Source organism: Papilio xuthus, unplaced genomic scaffold (genome assembly GCF_000836235.2).
Source record: "Papilio xuthus unplaced genomic scaffold, Pxut_1.1 DF826159.1, whole genome shotgun sequence".
NCBI classification, from domain to species: Eukaryota; Metazoa; Arthropoda; class Insecta; order Lepidoptera; family Papilionidae; genus Papilio; species Papilio xuthus.
Window position 1 is genome coordinate 1,040,102 of NW_013532490.1, and position 17,122 is coordinate 1,057,223.

The window sequence follows — 17,122 nt, forward strand, 5'->3', positions numbered from 1 at the left end:
AGGTTAATAAGTTCATTTTTGTTTTTTTTTAATAATTGTATACATCAACTAGTTAGTTAAGTATAAAATTAACAGTTTATCCGTCATTTTATTAAAATTAAATCTACTTTATGTAGAAATAATATCGATTTTTTTTATTCATATCGACGTATTTTTAAGTAAAACTTTTTAAACGCTAAGTTCTAAAGTACAGGAAAGTGCACAACAAGGAGTGTCAGTCTATAATAGGTTGGATGGATTTCTTTAAAACGTTTCCAAGGTTAAAAGAAAAGCCCATAGCTGAGAGGCCCTTAACTTAGGGCCCTTATCCGCGGGGCCCTAACTGAGGGGCCCTAACAGAGGATGTCTGGCGAGGGATGTGCCCAGCGTAGGTTTACATGGCAGTGTACAAGAGCACGAACAGATGTCTAATCTAAAGCAAATAAATGATACATCACAGATCATTAAAAACTACGATAACGAGAAATGCAATACACTGTGGAAATGTCGTTGGTTAACGGAGAATTAAACATTCTGGAGACCTTTATGTGTTTTTATATATATCAGTAGCAAAATCATATTTTTTTAGACCCATATCACACGTGGGAAAAGATTTTTTTTAAATATTTTGCATATTTTTTACAAGTTCATCAATTTTACAAGACTTTTAATAATACATTTGATTATTTTAATAAAAAAACATTTGTAAATGATAAAAAATTTCATATTTATGTTAGGAATTCGTAAAATTTTTATAATACTTTTCACAAACAAGTAAAGTATTTTGTTCATAAAGGTATCTTATTGTTTAATTCTCCGTCCGAACAAAACCGAGAAGTTTTTCAGTAGAAATAGTAAGGTCACACCGGAAGTACATTCACTAGAACACTAAACGCTAATTATTTACAAATTGCTATTTCAACATCCGCAGAATAACGCAACACTGAAACTTGAGCCGTTACTTTAAATAGGATCACAGTGGAGAAAGTGATTTAATTTTAAGTTTTACATCTAACCATCTATAAATATAAATATTTTAAAGTCCACGTTATGGCAAGTTTCTACATAAAATGCTATCACTTAAAAACCTGTCCACTAAAGACGATTCTACGTCCATAGAAAAACTCGAGATATCTGTACAAAGTCTTTAAACTCGCGAAATATTGGATTATGACGTCATATCGCGGGATATTCAGAAACTAGGTTGTGAGACGGTCCGCGGGTTGCCGGACTGCGGCTGGTACACGTCGTAGGAGTTGTGAGGCTCCAGGTGACACACCACGTTGTTCTCCCCGTTGAGTACCGCAGCCAGCGCCCTCATGTTGTTCTCCTGAGGCTGGTGGTACGGGTGAGCCAGTCTCCCGCTTTCGTATGCATGTCTATCGTACGCCCTATCCAACGTATCCCACTTCCCGTACTTCCCGTAATGCTCCTGCTCATGATGATGCCTGTCTCCAGGACTGTATGATATCAGAGGCCGATGGTCTCCGAAGAACTTGGAAGATGACGAGCCGTGATGCCCCGGGTTTTGCCGGCAGTTGTCGGGTCCGGAGTTATCGTCCGACATGTCCGACATTAGAGTCTCGTTCCTCTCAATTTCCTCGTAGACGGGGTCGTCCTGTATCACTCTGAACTCTTGCTCGGATCCGCGCCGATACATGCGGCCTTGTTGGGAGGCTATTTCTGAGTAGGTGTGGTTAACACTTTGACTGCCGTGGTGATGTTTACGTCGGTCGTCCTTGTAGTGCTTGCGGAAGATCATCTCCTGGCTGCCGGGGGAGTGCTGGGACATGTAGACGTGTGGGTTCCTGAAGTCCTGGTTGTAGCTCCTGGTGGTGTTGTATCCTTGTGGGTGGTGCAGGGGGCTCTCCTCGTCTTTGACATGTCGAGGCGAGGCCGGGGCGAGGGGGGCGAGGGGCGCATCGCACTCGTACGGGCTGTGGATGTGGTTTTGCTGCAGTTGGCGTGTTAATGTGTCGTGGTGCGGCAGTGTCGATGTGTTCCCCGCGTGGTGCTTAGAAGAAGTGTTCTGGAATTAAATTATAATATTAGTTTTTTTCTAAAAAAAACTCGTTGTATTAAATTCGATCACAACTGTTTTTAAATTCAATGTTCTATTATATATTCGAATATCAAATTGTAACGTTTAAATATAATATTCTGTTTATATTATAAAGATTTTTTTTTAAAAGGCGTTTCCAAGTTTCAAATTTGGTTAGGCTTTTCAATTTAACGCTACAATTAATGTTGTGAACGAAGGTGTCTTAATAAAAAAAGATATTAATATAAATTAAAAATGCACGCACATCTAAGATGAATGAAACAGCTCAATTCATATGTCATTTAGAGTGAGATGGAAATACACACATTCTAAAGTGAATGATTATTTTTAGAAATTAGTTACTATCATTCTTATTTGTACTTAAAAATGTAGCAATAAAAAAATAACATGTCACCGAGAGCCTAATACGAATATTTGTGATAGGCCTTCGTAACGTCATCGACATATTTTGTCAAAATTTATATAATTGGTGTACTTTACGTCCGATAGAGGCGCTGCACGAATTTTAATACAAATTTTATCGATGACGTTACGAATACGTTATCACGAATATTCATGCTTGGCCCTCAAATCGTGAATTTCAACCGTTTTGCCTTAGAACTAGTTCACAAAGTGATACATTTTTGACACTTTGTAAAATGCGCTGATTTTTGTCTCTTTATTGTTTGCACTGGTGACAGTCAAAATGTCGAGAGACCTTAGAACCAATCGGCACAAATTCTGAGATGACAATTCGATTAGATAAAGCTAACGTGACGCGGTAAGAAAAATATTGAGTCCTTTTACAATTGAAATTAAAAAAAAAATAACAATTTCTTTATTAGTTTAGTGTCTCCTATGATCATGCTATCAGCATCTATTTTTTTTATAACTAAGAAATGAAGAGTTATAAAGATGTGGGATGGGCTAGTATGTACAGAAAAGTGCAATTTAGAAATGATTCATGCAAAACACTATAATTAGTTTTCATGCAATTATGAACTTTATATACACTTTAGTAAGATCTCTACTCGTACTAATTATAGCCACCACCTATAATAAACAAGATAGTACGTAATATAAATAATCTTACTAATATTATAAATGCGAATGTTTATATGGATGTTTGTTTGAAGATATCTCCAGAACGGCTGAACGGATCTTCATGAAATTTGACACACATGTAGAACATAGTCTGTAAGAACACATAGGCATAGACGGAGTCGCGGGTGACAGCTAGTCTGTTGTGTTTAAAAAGGAACATATACCATTATATATATTTCATATAATTACGTTTTCATATCTTTAGAATAGATTTTAAAATCATACAATTATTACGATTTCCAGTGAAGACTACAGAGTTTGAAATTCGTGCTCTAATTTCCATACACTTACAAGTATTTAATAAAAATCTACCTATATGAGTTATAAGATTGATAAATAATTTGATAAACTATTGAAGGTAATGTAATAATAATTATGATAACTTCATTTTGCATAATGTCTATTGACGTATCATTTTTCAATTGAAGGCCATTATAATTTTCTATCATCTAGAGATCTCACTAAAGTGTCTAAGTAACTCTAGTAGTGTCGACACAAGCAAGCCCTCCCTCACCTTCCACACATTGCCCCCGATCGTGTTCGCCATTAGCGCCCACTCGTTCGCGCCAATCGAGGCCGCCATCTTGTTGGAGAAACAAGATGGCGACCGCGATCTTACATTCTGGTAATCATTGGGCACTTCTATATTATTCCTGTAGCTATGCATTGAGGCAATGCTCTGCGTGTGCGAGGAGCTGTGCGGTATCTGTGGTGTTGTCACACGGACTGATCTCGCGTCGTCATTGGGCACGTATATTGGCGCTGTTGGCCTGATATTCCATCTTGATGACTCCGGTTGTATGTTGTAGCTCTGTTTGTAGGTAAAAATATAGTTACAACCTAAAAGTTTTAAAGTCTAAGCTTACAATAGACCAAATATCAACTCGTAAATGCCTTTCGGAAGGTCAATATTATAAGAATATACGTATATGTACTTAATTAGACTTTACTAAGACAGACCCAACCATCGACAACCTGAAAAGTGTATGAAAAGAGAGATCACAATAGAAATATTGATGATAATTGTCTACTTTTATAATACGCATCACATTAATTAGAGATAGGATAACTGTACTGCATTGTTCAATGTTATCTGTTAGAATATTTAGTCAATAAAATGCAATACTACTGTGTAACCACCACACCACGAAGAAAGAACCCACATATGTTAGTAGAGAAAGTAAAAGCGTTAAAATTGTTATTTTATAAGACAAAATAAAAAAAGACAACTTACCGTTAAAAAAAATATCAATAGCTTACAAAAATCGATACATAAAAGTTCTCTTTACTAAAGTAAATCGGTTTATAACGTTACCTTAGCAAATTACTAATCACCTAAACATCAAAATAAACATTTAAAAATCAAGTAAATTTAACTAGACTGTTAGTTACACGACGAACACAAAACAATGTTAAATACAGACAAATAAATTGAGCTGTTGAAGACCAATTAGTTACAAAAAAAAAGCTTGAGTGGTGTATTTTTGGTGGTATTTAAACGAATCTTATTTTATCCTTATCCTATCTCAATTAATGCGATACGTACCTTGTTGGACATTCTGCCGGTATCCTGGTGGGTATCTCCCGCTACCCTGGTTCAGGGGACCTCTTAAGTGTGTCATAGCGGCGGGTGGTTCTCTTTCGGGGATATTATGTGAAAAATTTGCCCCCGTAGCATTGAGAGTAGGACCAAAGTTGGAGGAAGGACTGAAATTCTGATTCTCTTGGGAATTTCTACGATTTCTATGGGAGTGGTAATTGTGGGCGGCCGCTGCTGCAGCAAGAGATGCCACCGCCGCGTTGTTAATGACGTTGTTATTGTTGTGGTTGTTGTTGTTGACAACAACGTTAAGAGTGTTGATGACGAGGTTGTTGGTTGTCGATGCTGCCACCGAAGTGTTTGTTGAGCTCTGTTCAAACGCAATTTTTGTTTCCAATCACTCGACTTATACAAATATCTTAACCAACTAAGGTTTAAATAATTGGGCTTGTTTTAAATTGATAGTTGAAACAGAAATACCTCCAAATTTTAAAAGACGCACAACTATGGTATTAGCATCATTTTACTAAAACTTTTCGCAGGCAAATCAAAGAGGAATAGAATCTTAATAAAGCTCAATCATTGAAACCTGATGGGTTCTTAAGATAATTTGATGAGGCAAAAGCGATATGTATAATATAAGCATGATAAATGTTGGGAAAATGTTCACCCACCACCGGCATATCGTGCAAGACCTTCCAAATGTATCAAAATACGTTATTTTATTTTAATAATTGAAATCTCATGATTGATTACAATTTAAGCAAGAACTAATTTGAAGTATGATATAGCTTTTTATAAAAATATAATTTTGTATTTGACCATAATGCCTTTTGGACTGGTTAACGCACTATGAACATTTCAAATTTGATGTCGTTGCGATTAAAAATCCGGATTTAACAGTTTACTACCAAATGACAATTCTCACCCTTTACAAATAACATTATATTAGATTGATATCTCTTAATACTAGCTTACATGTTAGAGATGAGTGAACTAGGTAATCTTACCGTAACATCACGTGGGTCGACGACGTCCTCGTCTGCGGGCGTGCTCTGGTGGTAACGACGGCTCTTTACAGAGCCAGGGCGTGTGTCCACGTGGTTGGAGGAGGAGCCGGTGGCGGGCAGGTGCGGCGGCTGGGAGGGTGCCGCAAACTGAGCACAGCACGACAACCACGGATGCCGGCGTCCGAGACGAGCACATTCCTTCTGGAACTGGATGCGAATAAACCATTAAATTGCTGCTAACGAGGACATTTACTGTTTGACATAAAATATTAAATTGGCATAAATCTTCTTAGATTCTTAAAGATCTTATCGTGTGCAAGTATGAGTCTTGTCTTTCATTGCTACAAAGTTAAGTAATTTAACTTATTCTGACTTCTATTTTCCTACCCACACTAGGCCAGCGTGGTTGACTATGGTCTAGACACCCGTAGCATAGGATATGCTCCGAGCCCCTAAGTGGGGACGTATAGTGAGCTGATGATGATAATTTATATTTTGTTCGCAAAATACATGTTTAGTTGTCAAACAAAAATAACTTGCATATACATAATAGACGATAGTAATTAGAAGAGTTAAAAAAGGATACTTACGATTTCATTTAACAAGCAGTGGAACACGAATATAAAGAGTCCTTGGAATGAGTTGAGGATGGTGAAGGCGTAGGCCATGGCCACTGTCTGCTCGTTGAGATACAGCACGCCGAATGTCCACGTCAGCCCCAGCAGCACAGCCAGCACTATTGATGTGTTCAACCACACCCTGGAACATACATACATTTTTATGAAACTTAAATGGTAAGGAAGAGTTACGATTAGCCATGTTTAAACAAAGGTGTTAATCAGGTTTAGTACTAAAGAGAAAAAAAAAACAGTTTGTTATTTCTATGTTTCTTGTTCTGAATATTTTAACAACTAGGAACTATGTGTCTACTTACTTAATTTTATAGAGCTTTGAATTCTCTTTGGCTTTGATAGATACACTGGTATGATGGCACATCATGTAAATAACCAGGCCCAAGCAGATCCAATTGGCCTGAAACATAAATATATAACTTATACAAAACGATATAACTATGAAGGATGAATCGAAGGATCAACATTTTATATGCGTTTTTTGCTCTAAGATCAATAGTTTCTTTACTTGTATCTTTTTATCTGTCTCTGGGTCCTTACCGTGACGACCAAGGCAACGGGTCCGACGAAGCTCATGATGAAGAGGTGGTCAGTGGAGAGCCAGCAGGAGTGCGGCGTGCCGTACCCGGCGGGGCGCGCGGCCGCTGAGGCCAGCACCACCAGCGCGGGCGCCAGGTATGCGCCGGCGCAGTACCACCGCGCACGAGGACGCTCCGGCTCGAACACCTCCACCAGCATCGCGTACAGGTGGAATCCTGGGATAATGGTGATATTTAAGTTAACTTTTAACTTAATAAAAAGTGACAAGGTTCTTCAAGAAGTAATATGACATGGTTTTGTAATAACGGTAAGTTACTTATAGACAAGAAAAAGAGGATCCGCTGCTAATCTTTATTATTCAGGATACGACAGAAGTTTTAGTTAATATGGTGCTAAGTAAATACATACCTTCTAAGAACATCCAAGCGAATGCAGCCAAGAAGAAATAGTGCAATAAGCCAGCGATGATGCCGCAGAGGATTCTGTCCTGCGTCTGGTCGATGCCCACCATGAATATCACCTCCGCTATCAGCAGGCACCAGCAGAGATGTTTGTGAATTAACACGCGGTCAGACTGCAACACAAATACTCATTGAGTTAATACACAAAGACAAACAGATGAAAGATTCTTATTAAGGTTAGAAAAAGACTTTGTTCCGAACTGACCTTCATATTCCGGCAGCACTGGAAGACGATGATGGCGGCGACCAGTGCCACAGCAGATATCCCGCAGCCGACGAGCGTGATGAGCCTGAGCGCGAGCTGGTGTGTGCGTGTGAGCGTCACGCCGTGCACGTCCATCAGTATCGCGAAGTTGGTCAGATGTGAGCACGCGCAGCCCGTGTGTGTCAGGTTCGACCACTCCACTTGACAACCTTCTGGAGACCACCCACTAGAAATAGTAAACAAAACTGTTAAGTGTTCTAACGTAAGTTGGTATGTACTTTTATATGGTCTTCATAATTAAAGAAATCCTATGTAACAATGTATTTCTGGCTAACTGTCACCCGCGACTCCGTCCACGAGAAATTAAGAAAAGAACATAAGTAGTAACAAACTTCATCAAGATTCGTTCAATCGTGTTGGTGACGCCTTCAAAAAACATCTATGCATCTAAACATTCGTATTTATAATATTAGTAGATGTAATTGTATGCAAATGTTTAGTAACCACCTGTCGCCTAAAACAATGGACTTGATTTAAACGAATGAGAAGTCATTGGATTCATATTTCTTCCTTAAATGGGACAATATTTTCAATTGCCAAATAGTGTTATTTATAAAAGTAATAACAAGACTTACTGCAAAGTATAATCCCAGAAGACGCAGACTGGGTTAGTGACGTTCTCTATCTTCAGATGCTTCATAGTGAGACGGACCATTTGAGACAGCTGGATGTGACGGCCATTACCTAAACTTGCTGATATTACCTGAAATATACAAAATATCTCTTTAGATATCTAAGATAAATATGGATCCTAAGTAAGAAGGTCGATATTGCAAATATTACAAGATTTTGAAAAGACCAAGTCGCTAAACGAGCACTAACTGCTGGTCAAGGTAAAATTTACTGACTAAATCAATTATTACCTTAGAGTTCAAAACTCTAGAGACATTGTTCTTCTCTCGTTCAGAGTTGATGGTGGTGGAGGTGGCGGCGAGATCTGCAGAGTGCGCCGCGAACTGTGGGCTCTTGCCGAATGTGGGGGGCAGGATCTGCTCCAGGCGGTCGAACGCGAAGAACACGATACGTACTAAGTCGTTCTGTCTGTTATCTGTAACGATCCAATTAGCTATAAGATACAAAGTTAAACCAATTATGGGACCTGGATTTATATGCATGAAACAAAATTATTTACGTTATTAGTTTGATATTTAAATGTTTCAGCACAAATATTCTTTACTTTCTAGAATTTCAGACTGAAATTAACATTATTTGTAGGAATTTATTCACTATTTTGGTAATTTAACGATTACTTTACCTAGTAAAGCAGCCTTGGGTATAGTGATGGTGTCCTCGGAAGCTTTCCACTGCTCCTGAGCAATGATTGAAGGAAATGTTTCATCTTCAACACTTTTTACTTCTAATACCCTGACTGAAAGACCTGGAAATTAAAATTTATAGTCATCAGTTCTAATAATTCTTTATCGCTATCTATCCATACAGATATGTATAAATAAGTAAATCACAATTTTACTATACAATACTATTAATATATTATTTGACTTACAAATATTCTTAACAATCTGCAGTATAGTCTTCTCTTTGGTGACAGCATCTGCTAGAAGGAATGCGTTCTCTTCTAGTTGTGTGAGCAGCGCGCTCGCCACTCGGTTCTGAGCCTCTGTGCTCAGATCCGACCAGGATGCGCGTTGACTTTCTTCTAGAAGATTCGATCCTAAGAATAAAAATAAAAATATTAATAAGACATCACTACAGAAAGTATGGGATATTATGAGACCCAATATCGAACCCTGAGGGACAACAAGTACAATATTTAAGTAACACTCAGATCCGATAACTTATCACTTTCAGCTATTTGCTAGACGGCGGAAAAATGACCTTTCAAAGTTTTTAATTACGTATAAATCAAATTATTTTGAGTTTCCTTAGAAAGATATAGAGTCAACAGTGTCAAAAGCTTAGTACAAGACTAGAAGTGGCATTACTTTTTTTGAGCTCTTAGCATGTCTGTAGTCAATTAGTACAATAATCTTACCAGTTTTGATAACTCCGAGCAGCATATCAGCAACAAACGTCTCTCTTTGTCGAGGGTCGGGGAATGTTTGCATGTTCTGAGACATTCTCTGCGCCAGTTTCTTCATGATGCTGGTTGTTGTCATCATGTCGCCTCCGTACAGCGTCTTTGATGACGTCACCTGGAAAATTTAGATCATTTCTTACTTGATATAAATTAATAAGAGAGATAACAAAATGTTTTTGCACTTTTACAGTTATGCTAAGCATTTAAAACACCCACCTTTTACGATTCGTTATTACATGGGGCCATATTTCAGGTCTGTGGATGGAGCCGTCTAGTTGCTGGCCTTAATTTTTGTACCTTTCTAATTAGACCTTGAATTAGATCCTTAGTGGAACATTCCCCCTGGTCCCTGGTTTTTACGTTTGCTCTACTGTTTTAAATTTGTTACCTGTGCCAAATCATTGCTGATGCTGAGCAGGGACTCTCCTTCGCGGACACGAGCCTCCAGGCTGTTGAGCCACACGGAACGACACTCGCTGAGGTCCGGTGTCGCGCCATGCCACCCCGGCATGCCCTCCCCTGATACACAAATATAATACATCATCATCACCATAGTCTTTACCATCGCCATTAGCTTTATTCATAAGATGTTAATTAAGTCGTGTTGACTTTACAAGTTTGAGATTACTACGCAGGTACACTAACCGTATACAAAGTCTCCATCCTGTACATTGTGTGGTGCGTCAGCTGCGCCTGCGCCGCGGTAGTCTATCATGTGTTCAGCCGTATCACCGTCACGACCTACATTAAAATAATTAATGGCTAATTCCAAAAAAAAAACGATTGATTCATTAAAGCGACTTAGGTTATCCTAGAGTAACCTACTATAAAAGAAAGGAGAGATAGTAGATGAAATATAAGACCTAAATAGTTTGGTGTCCATTTGACCTAAATAGGTTGTGATATTACCACCTTCCCATAGTTAAATTTGGAGCAAACAGATTCAAATATACTGCAAAAGCAATAAAGGTTTGAGATAAAATATAATTTGGAGAAAGAACTACAAATCTTGGTTCAATTTACCTTTGAGTAAAGCTTCCGAGCCCAGTCTGCGTATGATCTGCAGCTGGCGGTCACTGGGCTGGTCCAGACCGAGGTCGCGGTAGTTCTCTCCAGACGGGAGACCGGCGCCGTGGCGACGTGGTCTCTCCTCCACCACGTGCTGAGATGTTAGGGTGCATCTGGAAGTAATACGTCGTATGAAATAACTTGCTAAAGTTAAGTTTACTACAGTGATATTTTAATAAAGATATTTCAGTAGTGTATACTAACGTCCATCTTGCAAGTCCAGTGGCGCCTCCAGGACAGGGCTGCACTGCGTACTGGCCCGCTAATGTCCAGTTCCAGTGCAAACCACGGGCTGTCACTTGCGGGCAATATGCTGCTCGTCTGCCAGCGTTAGGTGTTGAACTTGTAGCTACAAATATCACGTGTTGGTTAATTAATACATCATTAAATAAAGTTTAAGATGCAAAACAAATGAAGCGTCTTGCGCGTGAAAAGTTTTAATAGGGTAGTTTGTAAAATTTTTGCTCGGTAGCGAAGGTTGGTTCCTTTTCTTATAGTGATGTAAACTAATATCTACTTTTTGTCTGTTATTGACATTTTATTAATATATTTACATTACACTTCGTAATAATACGGATACCTAGGAAAAAAGACAATCTTTAACTTTAAGGCTACGTAGTTAGAACCACTGTAAAGAGAACCATTATCACAGTTTGGAACAAACTATTTTCTATTGAATTTGCAGGTCAACTTACAGTAGATCTTGTTGTCGAATATGTCTCCATCAATATCAGGTGTTCTGTTTTCTTTAGGCGGCATATGAACTGGCGACGTCGAATCTTCGTCTTTTGAGGGCCATTGCATTGTCTCTTCTGTCACGGGCGCTAAAATAGATTAAGAAAATGTATGTATTTATACATGTTAGATTTGCATGTTTAATACATGAACTTTGTGTCTTGTTTTTTCTAGTCTCGGACATATTTTTGGTACCGAACGATTATGACTTTTAGTAAAAAAATTATATATGCGTAAAAATTTTAATAAATAAATATAAATAAAATAAAATGCAGCGTCAGGATAGATTTACTATGAAAAATAAAACAAAAACAATTAAAAATTATGCTACACTTTGTAATAACTCACGTATGACATCATCCCGTTCTTTAGGTTTCTCACTTTTCGGTACATCAGGTTCGATGACCTTGGGTTCTTCTTTTACTTCTGGAACGTTCTCGTGCGGGATCTGTGGCGGTTCTCTCTCTGAAGATGAGTCCGGTTGCCGTGTCGTTGTTTTCTGAAAGAAAAGTGTTAGCTTAGAAAAAATCTTAAAAAAATACTCAGAGTTTAAGAGACCCTTGGTGTACATTTCTAATACTAATTTAACGGTACCGGTCTATCTTAGTGACCATTTAAGGACTGTGATTAAGACAGATGTTTATGGAAATGGAAATACCACATACCTTCGTCCCAATGTCTCCAAGTTTGACCTCCGGTGGTAGGGTGATGTGAGGTCTAAATGTTGGCGGAGTGATGACAGTGGGCTTCTTTCTCTCCGTCTGCTGTGTTTGCACAGGGCTTTTGGGTATAGGGGGTAACGTAGATCTCCAGACTGTCGGTTGTGATGTAATAAGCCAAGGTGGTGATGGCCGGTTCGTTGTACTCGTTGTGGATGCTGGAAATTGAAAAAATAATACAATGATTATTCACACATTTTTGTACAAAATATAATGTCATTTCTTTCATTTCTCATAGCAACTATAGAAACAATATGATTTGTAAAGTCAGTGTTAAGATAATCATATCTAGCCCACAGGTCAATAAGAATGGATAATATATAAAAAAAATACGCATTTATTAAAAATAAATACGTTAACAAAAAATCATATCGCAATTTACAAACCTACAAGCGCCATCTATTATAAAAAAAAGAAATAATATAACGAGTTACCCTAAATTTTCTCATGCGGAATTGGAGTGGAAAATTACTTTAAAAATGGATGCTGTAACTCACCGGGAACGCATTGGTAATGCGCCTCGAGGTATTTGAGTGTGTTTGGGCACGGGTCACCGAACATGTTCGTACTTGCTAATATACTGCAATTCTGGTGCATGCTGCATCTGTAAGGATATTGAGGTTAATTGGACGAACTGAGCGAGCGATGGACCGCTACAAAACTCTAATGAACGAATTGTTACGAACTTTAATTGGAAGTTTGTGTTCCAAATTAATGAATTCAAAGCTTTGTGCAACTCTTTTGTTTGTTTAATAGGTATATAGGTATACAGTAAATGTATTATTTGATTTCGTTGTAATAGTTTGTAGCCTGTTATGACATAGTCCTTCCCATTTTTTTGTTACAGGAAAAATATACAAGGCAAATATTCTCTTTCTGTACGTCCCGTCCTCCGTTAATTAGAGGTAGGCTATGCATCTGTAATTTTTAATGTCTATGGGTAGCGTTCGATTCGCTGTTTTGGCGAATTCAGGTGGCCTCTCGTTTGCCACCTTATCATATAAAAGGTTGTTTTTACAAAACGAGCCATGAACTATGTAAATTGTTTTTTTATACGCCACTGTCCTATTTTTGTGTTTAGAAAATTAAATAAATAAAAAAAAATGTTGTTTAAAGAATAAGTGATGTTCACACGGCTTGTCCGTCGGTGTGTACGAACGTTTTATAAATTGAAATCTCATAATGGTAAATGTCGGCAATCAAGTTTATTTCTATACGTTGATGTTACGAGTATGGTCCAAGGCATGTACTTTTTAATACATGTTTTGGACCATACACTTAACATGAATGAACTATCATAACTTACATGCACAAAACTAAAATTTTTAGTTAATTTATCTGTTTTGATATTTATTCAGAAAGTCGAAATGGAATCCTTTACTCGATGGGTGTAATTTTAATTCATGTAAAAGTCTGATAAGTTCTCTAAAATACATGTTATTGGACCTACAACAAACACCTATGATCAGAGATTTTATGACGTATGAAACAACCTTTAATTTATTATATTTAAATCATTAAATTTAATATTAAGCAATTAATTTTAGTGTAGTGAAATTTCTAATTCGCTTCAGCGTATGATTTGTGGCACGAACACGGTCACGCACTTAGGCCGGGCGAGGGTCCTACTTTATTGGCAATCTCGCGGGCCTAACGCGATAAGCTTGGGTGTTGCGAATATTTAATTTTCGTCAATTTTCGGCGTTCCCTCGGGCCCCGGGATAATGATAGCGGATTATAATTTGAAGGACACTTTCACACGGTACGGAATAGGTATAGGTAACATGGTATGAGCCGTTAATTAACGATAGGTATGAATCTACCTTAATGGTTTTGGGATTTGATATATCGGTAACATAAGACAAGAAAATTAATTGTTTCATTAATATATGTAACATTCTTTATACATATTTATACGCAAATATTATAGCTTTGTTAATAAAAATGGAATTATGAATGTTTTTTTTATAATACAAGGGGGCAAACGAGCAGCGGGAACACCGAGATGTTCAACGACGCCCATGGACATCAGCAATACCAGAGGAACCGCAGATGCGTTGCCGGCCTTTGAGATGGTGATACGCTCGCTTCTTGAAGGACCCTAAGTTGTAGCGGTTTGGAAAATCCGCCGAGGACCGACCATTCCTCAACGCTGTTGTGTAGTGGCGATGTGTTTTTGTTTTTTAACGTAATAAGAAATAACGGAAAAATATGAATCAAAAGAATAATTGATATATTTTCTCTTATATCTCATCTCGATCAAAAATCTAAAATATTTTAAAAACTTATAATGTTATAAATACAAATGTTTGGATATATGGATGGCTGTTTGATAGAAGGTATCTTAAGAACGGCTGCATAGATCTCGCTGAAATTTAGCATAGATGTAAAACATCGTCTGGAAGAACACACAGGCTACTAACTTTTTAATTCTTGTCTCGAGGTAGTAATTAAACTAAACAAACGTCTCGATTACAAATAAAAGTGCATAAACGTTATTTCCTCACAGTTTAATATTTTCCTTGTAAAGTGGACAAATCAATTATTGGCGAGCGCGCGGAGGGTCCCTGGGATATAATTTCTCGCTTTATTTGTACAAGAATGCCCTCGGACGTTAACGAGCTGGGGAAGTTCAATAACCGCTTTTTATATCATCTCAATTATTTCATACAAAAAAATATATAAATGTAATTGAATCATAAAAATAATATAATATTTAAATGTGTTCTTATACTGTATTAGTCACCAGATGACGTCCGCGACTCAATACGCGGGAAATTAAAATAAAACTTAATTAGTAGCCTATGTATTCTTCCAATGTTATATACGAGTGCCAAATATCAGCCATATCTATGCAGCCTTTCTAGATATACATTTATACAAACATCCATCCATCCAAACATTCGTAAGGAAAGATATTAAACCGTAATCTCTTAAAAAGTAGCGATAACAAGTCCTGGAAAATTTGGATCGTAGTGTCTTTTGGTAGTCACGTCTCTGACTATGGGTTTCTGAGACTAAAATCTCTATTGGTATCTCTATTTTGTCGATATGTTTTTAAATAGAGATTTCGGTCTTAGAAACCCACGGTCAGACGACGAATGCGTTTGTTTAGAATTTTGATTTAAAACAGCGTTTGTGTAAAACTAATAGAACTAATTTTAAAATATAAATCAGAGATTAGCGTTTAGCTAAATTGCAATATTAGCTAAAATTATATCAACTAAAATCCGCGCGTATTTCAACGATGCGGTTTTAATTTGTTCCCGTTAATTTGTTATTTTGCATAATTGTATGTTTGTTGTGCATTGTATTTACCGTGGGTTTTCACTGAAAAACATGATTAAAACATTGTCATCTCTTTCACACTCCTTGAGATAAACAAAGATAGGAATATTTTTTTGTTTTTGTTTGGACTCATAGTTGTGTGCTCTACTAGGGATAGTCTCTGAAGTTTAAAACATATTACAGTTTGATATTTGAATTTGCTGAATGAATATTGTAGCTTATAAGAGAATTAACAATATAAGTTTAAATAGAGAATTTTTACGTTACTAAGAAACGTTTCTGCAACTAGGCAGTTGCAGAAAGGTTTCTTGGATGGATGGATGGATGTTTGTTTGAAGGTATCTCCAGAACGGCTAAACGGATCACGTTGAAATTTGGCATTGATGTAGAACATTGTCTGGAAGAATACATAGGCTACTAATTAAGTCTTTTTTTAATTCAGCGCAAACGAAGTCGCGGGCGATAGCTAGTATAATTTCCAAATTATATTTGCTAATTAATGTTTAAGTCCGGCTTAAACGGGGACTTGCATTAGGTAAATGTGAGCTAAGGGTGTGCATTCATTGAAGCGAAATATCGAGCGCCTGCAGGAAAAGTTTAGCAATTTATTGATGTAAAAGGTAGGGAAGGTAAATAATTGGTTACGAAATAAATAGGGATTGAGTTGCCTTTGGAGAAATATACTCGTTTATATTAAAATTTAAAGTTTTCTTTTTTATTAATCGAAATCCTTTATATTATTCTGTTTGATAGATTTCATTCTCCTCTTATCTAGACTTTGGCTACGATATCAGAAGTAGCTCGTTATTGAGTAAGTCAAACTTCAATTTAAATCTAAAGTTAAATAACTAGATTAATTTTTTAGACCTAAAATTACGCTAAAACACAAAAAAGGTGTAACCTATCTATCCTATAAATTCATACAATCCTATCAACAAACATCCATCCATCCAAACTTTCGCATTTATAATATAAGGAAAGATAAGGTGTCAACCGAGTAAACAGCCACCTGAATTCGCCGAAATGGCTACCGCAGTTCATAGACAGCCCCAATAACAGATGCGTTGCCTCGTTCATATAATAAAGTTCCTCGTCTTTTTCTTCAAAAGATCTTGGTGTTTTTGATGTTCTTGTACTATTTATACGAACCTGCTATGTAATACACGTAAGCTTCTCGTTGACATGCAGTTGACGCTCCAGTCAGTGTTGCCATGATCATTGCAAATGGTGATGGAAAATCTTCCATAGTTGGCCCTGATGAGGTGAATCACGGAACCTTCCGCGCAGCCGATCTTCAATGTTTTACCCTCGCATGCGTACGCTGTTTCGTATCTTGGTTCTGAAAAAAAAGAAACAGAAAATATATAAGAAATTACGTAATAAATATTTTTTTGTTACATTTTGAACAAATAGACAAAAGATGAAATGATATAGGTAGATAATATAAAGAGATTTATCTGATTTTTCGTTAAAGGCAAAGCTATTATTTTCCTAACACAGTTCAGCTGTAGTTAAAAAAGTTACGGAAATCTAGTTATGTTTTTTTAATGATAGTCATTTGTTTTAGGCCTTCAAAAGGCAATATTAAGTCATTCCTTTCTGCATTCGTATCCGCAATAGCAAAAACAATCGCCCCAAAAATCAAAGCTCGCAAATAAATCCAATCAAACCGATCCTATATTGTTCGAGAGATCGTTACATT

The 17,122-nt window shown here is 37.2% G+C and overlaps 1 protein-coding gene across 4 annotated transcripts in view; it reads right to left on the bottom strand.

Annotated features, from left to right (window-relative positions):
- Positions 1 to 695: 695 nt before the first annotated feature.
- The window catches only part of Cirl (Calcium-independent receptor for alpha-latrotoxin), a 275,946-nt gene continuing 259,519 nt past the window's right edge, over positions 696 to 17,122 (bottom strand). For 2 of the 4 annotated variants that reach the window (XM_013319304.1, XM_013319305.1), the window contains 22 exons: positions 16,570 to 16,759; positions 12,630 to 12,736; positions 12,079 to 12,290; positions 11,762 to 11,912; positions 11,374 to 11,502; positions 10,883 to 11,027; positions 10,634 to 10,791; positions 10,256 to 10,351; positions 9,999 to 10,129; positions 9,566 to 9,725; positions 9,077 to 9,244; positions 8,828 to 8,950; positions 8,436 to 8,620; positions 8,148 to 8,275; positions 7,513 to 7,738; positions 7,255 to 7,420; positions 6,847 to 7,061; positions 6,609 to 6,706; positions 6,265 to 6,433; positions 5,675 to 5,881; positions 3,639 to 3,935; positions 696 to 2,008 (listed from right to left, as the gene is read on the bottom strand). In XM_013319304.1, coding sequence (XP_013174758.1) covers positions 1,172 to 2,008; positions 3,639 to 3,935; positions 5,675 to 5,881; positions 6,265 to 6,433; positions 6,609 to 6,706; positions 6,847 to 7,061; positions 7,255 to 7,420; positions 7,513 to 7,738; positions 8,148 to 8,275; positions 8,436 to 8,620; positions 8,828 to 8,950; positions 9,077 to 9,244; positions 9,566 to 9,725; positions 9,999 to 10,129; positions 10,256 to 10,351; positions 10,634 to 10,791; positions 10,883 to 11,027; positions 11,374 to 11,502; positions 11,762 to 11,912; positions 12,079 to 12,290; positions 12,630 to 12,736; positions 16,570 to 16,759 — 4,298 coding nt within the window. In that variant the 3' untranslated portion in view covers positions 696 to 1,171. Of the gene's footprint in view, positions 2,009 to 3,638; positions 3,936 to 4,670; positions 5,035 to 5,674; positions 5,882 to 6,264; positions 6,434 to 6,608; positions 6,707 to 6,846; positions 7,062 to 7,254; positions 7,421 to 7,512; positions 7,739 to 8,147; positions 8,276 to 8,435; positions 8,621 to 8,827; positions 8,951 to 9,076; positions 9,245 to 9,565; positions 9,726 to 9,998; positions 10,130 to 10,255; positions 10,352 to 10,633; positions 10,792 to 10,882; positions 11,028 to 11,373; positions 11,503 to 11,761; positions 11,913 to 12,078; positions 12,291 to 12,629; positions 12,737 to 16,569; positions 16,760 to 17,122 lie in introns of all 4 variants that reach the window. The other 2 variants (XM_013319307.1, XM_013319306.1) reach the window with 2 other exon arrangements.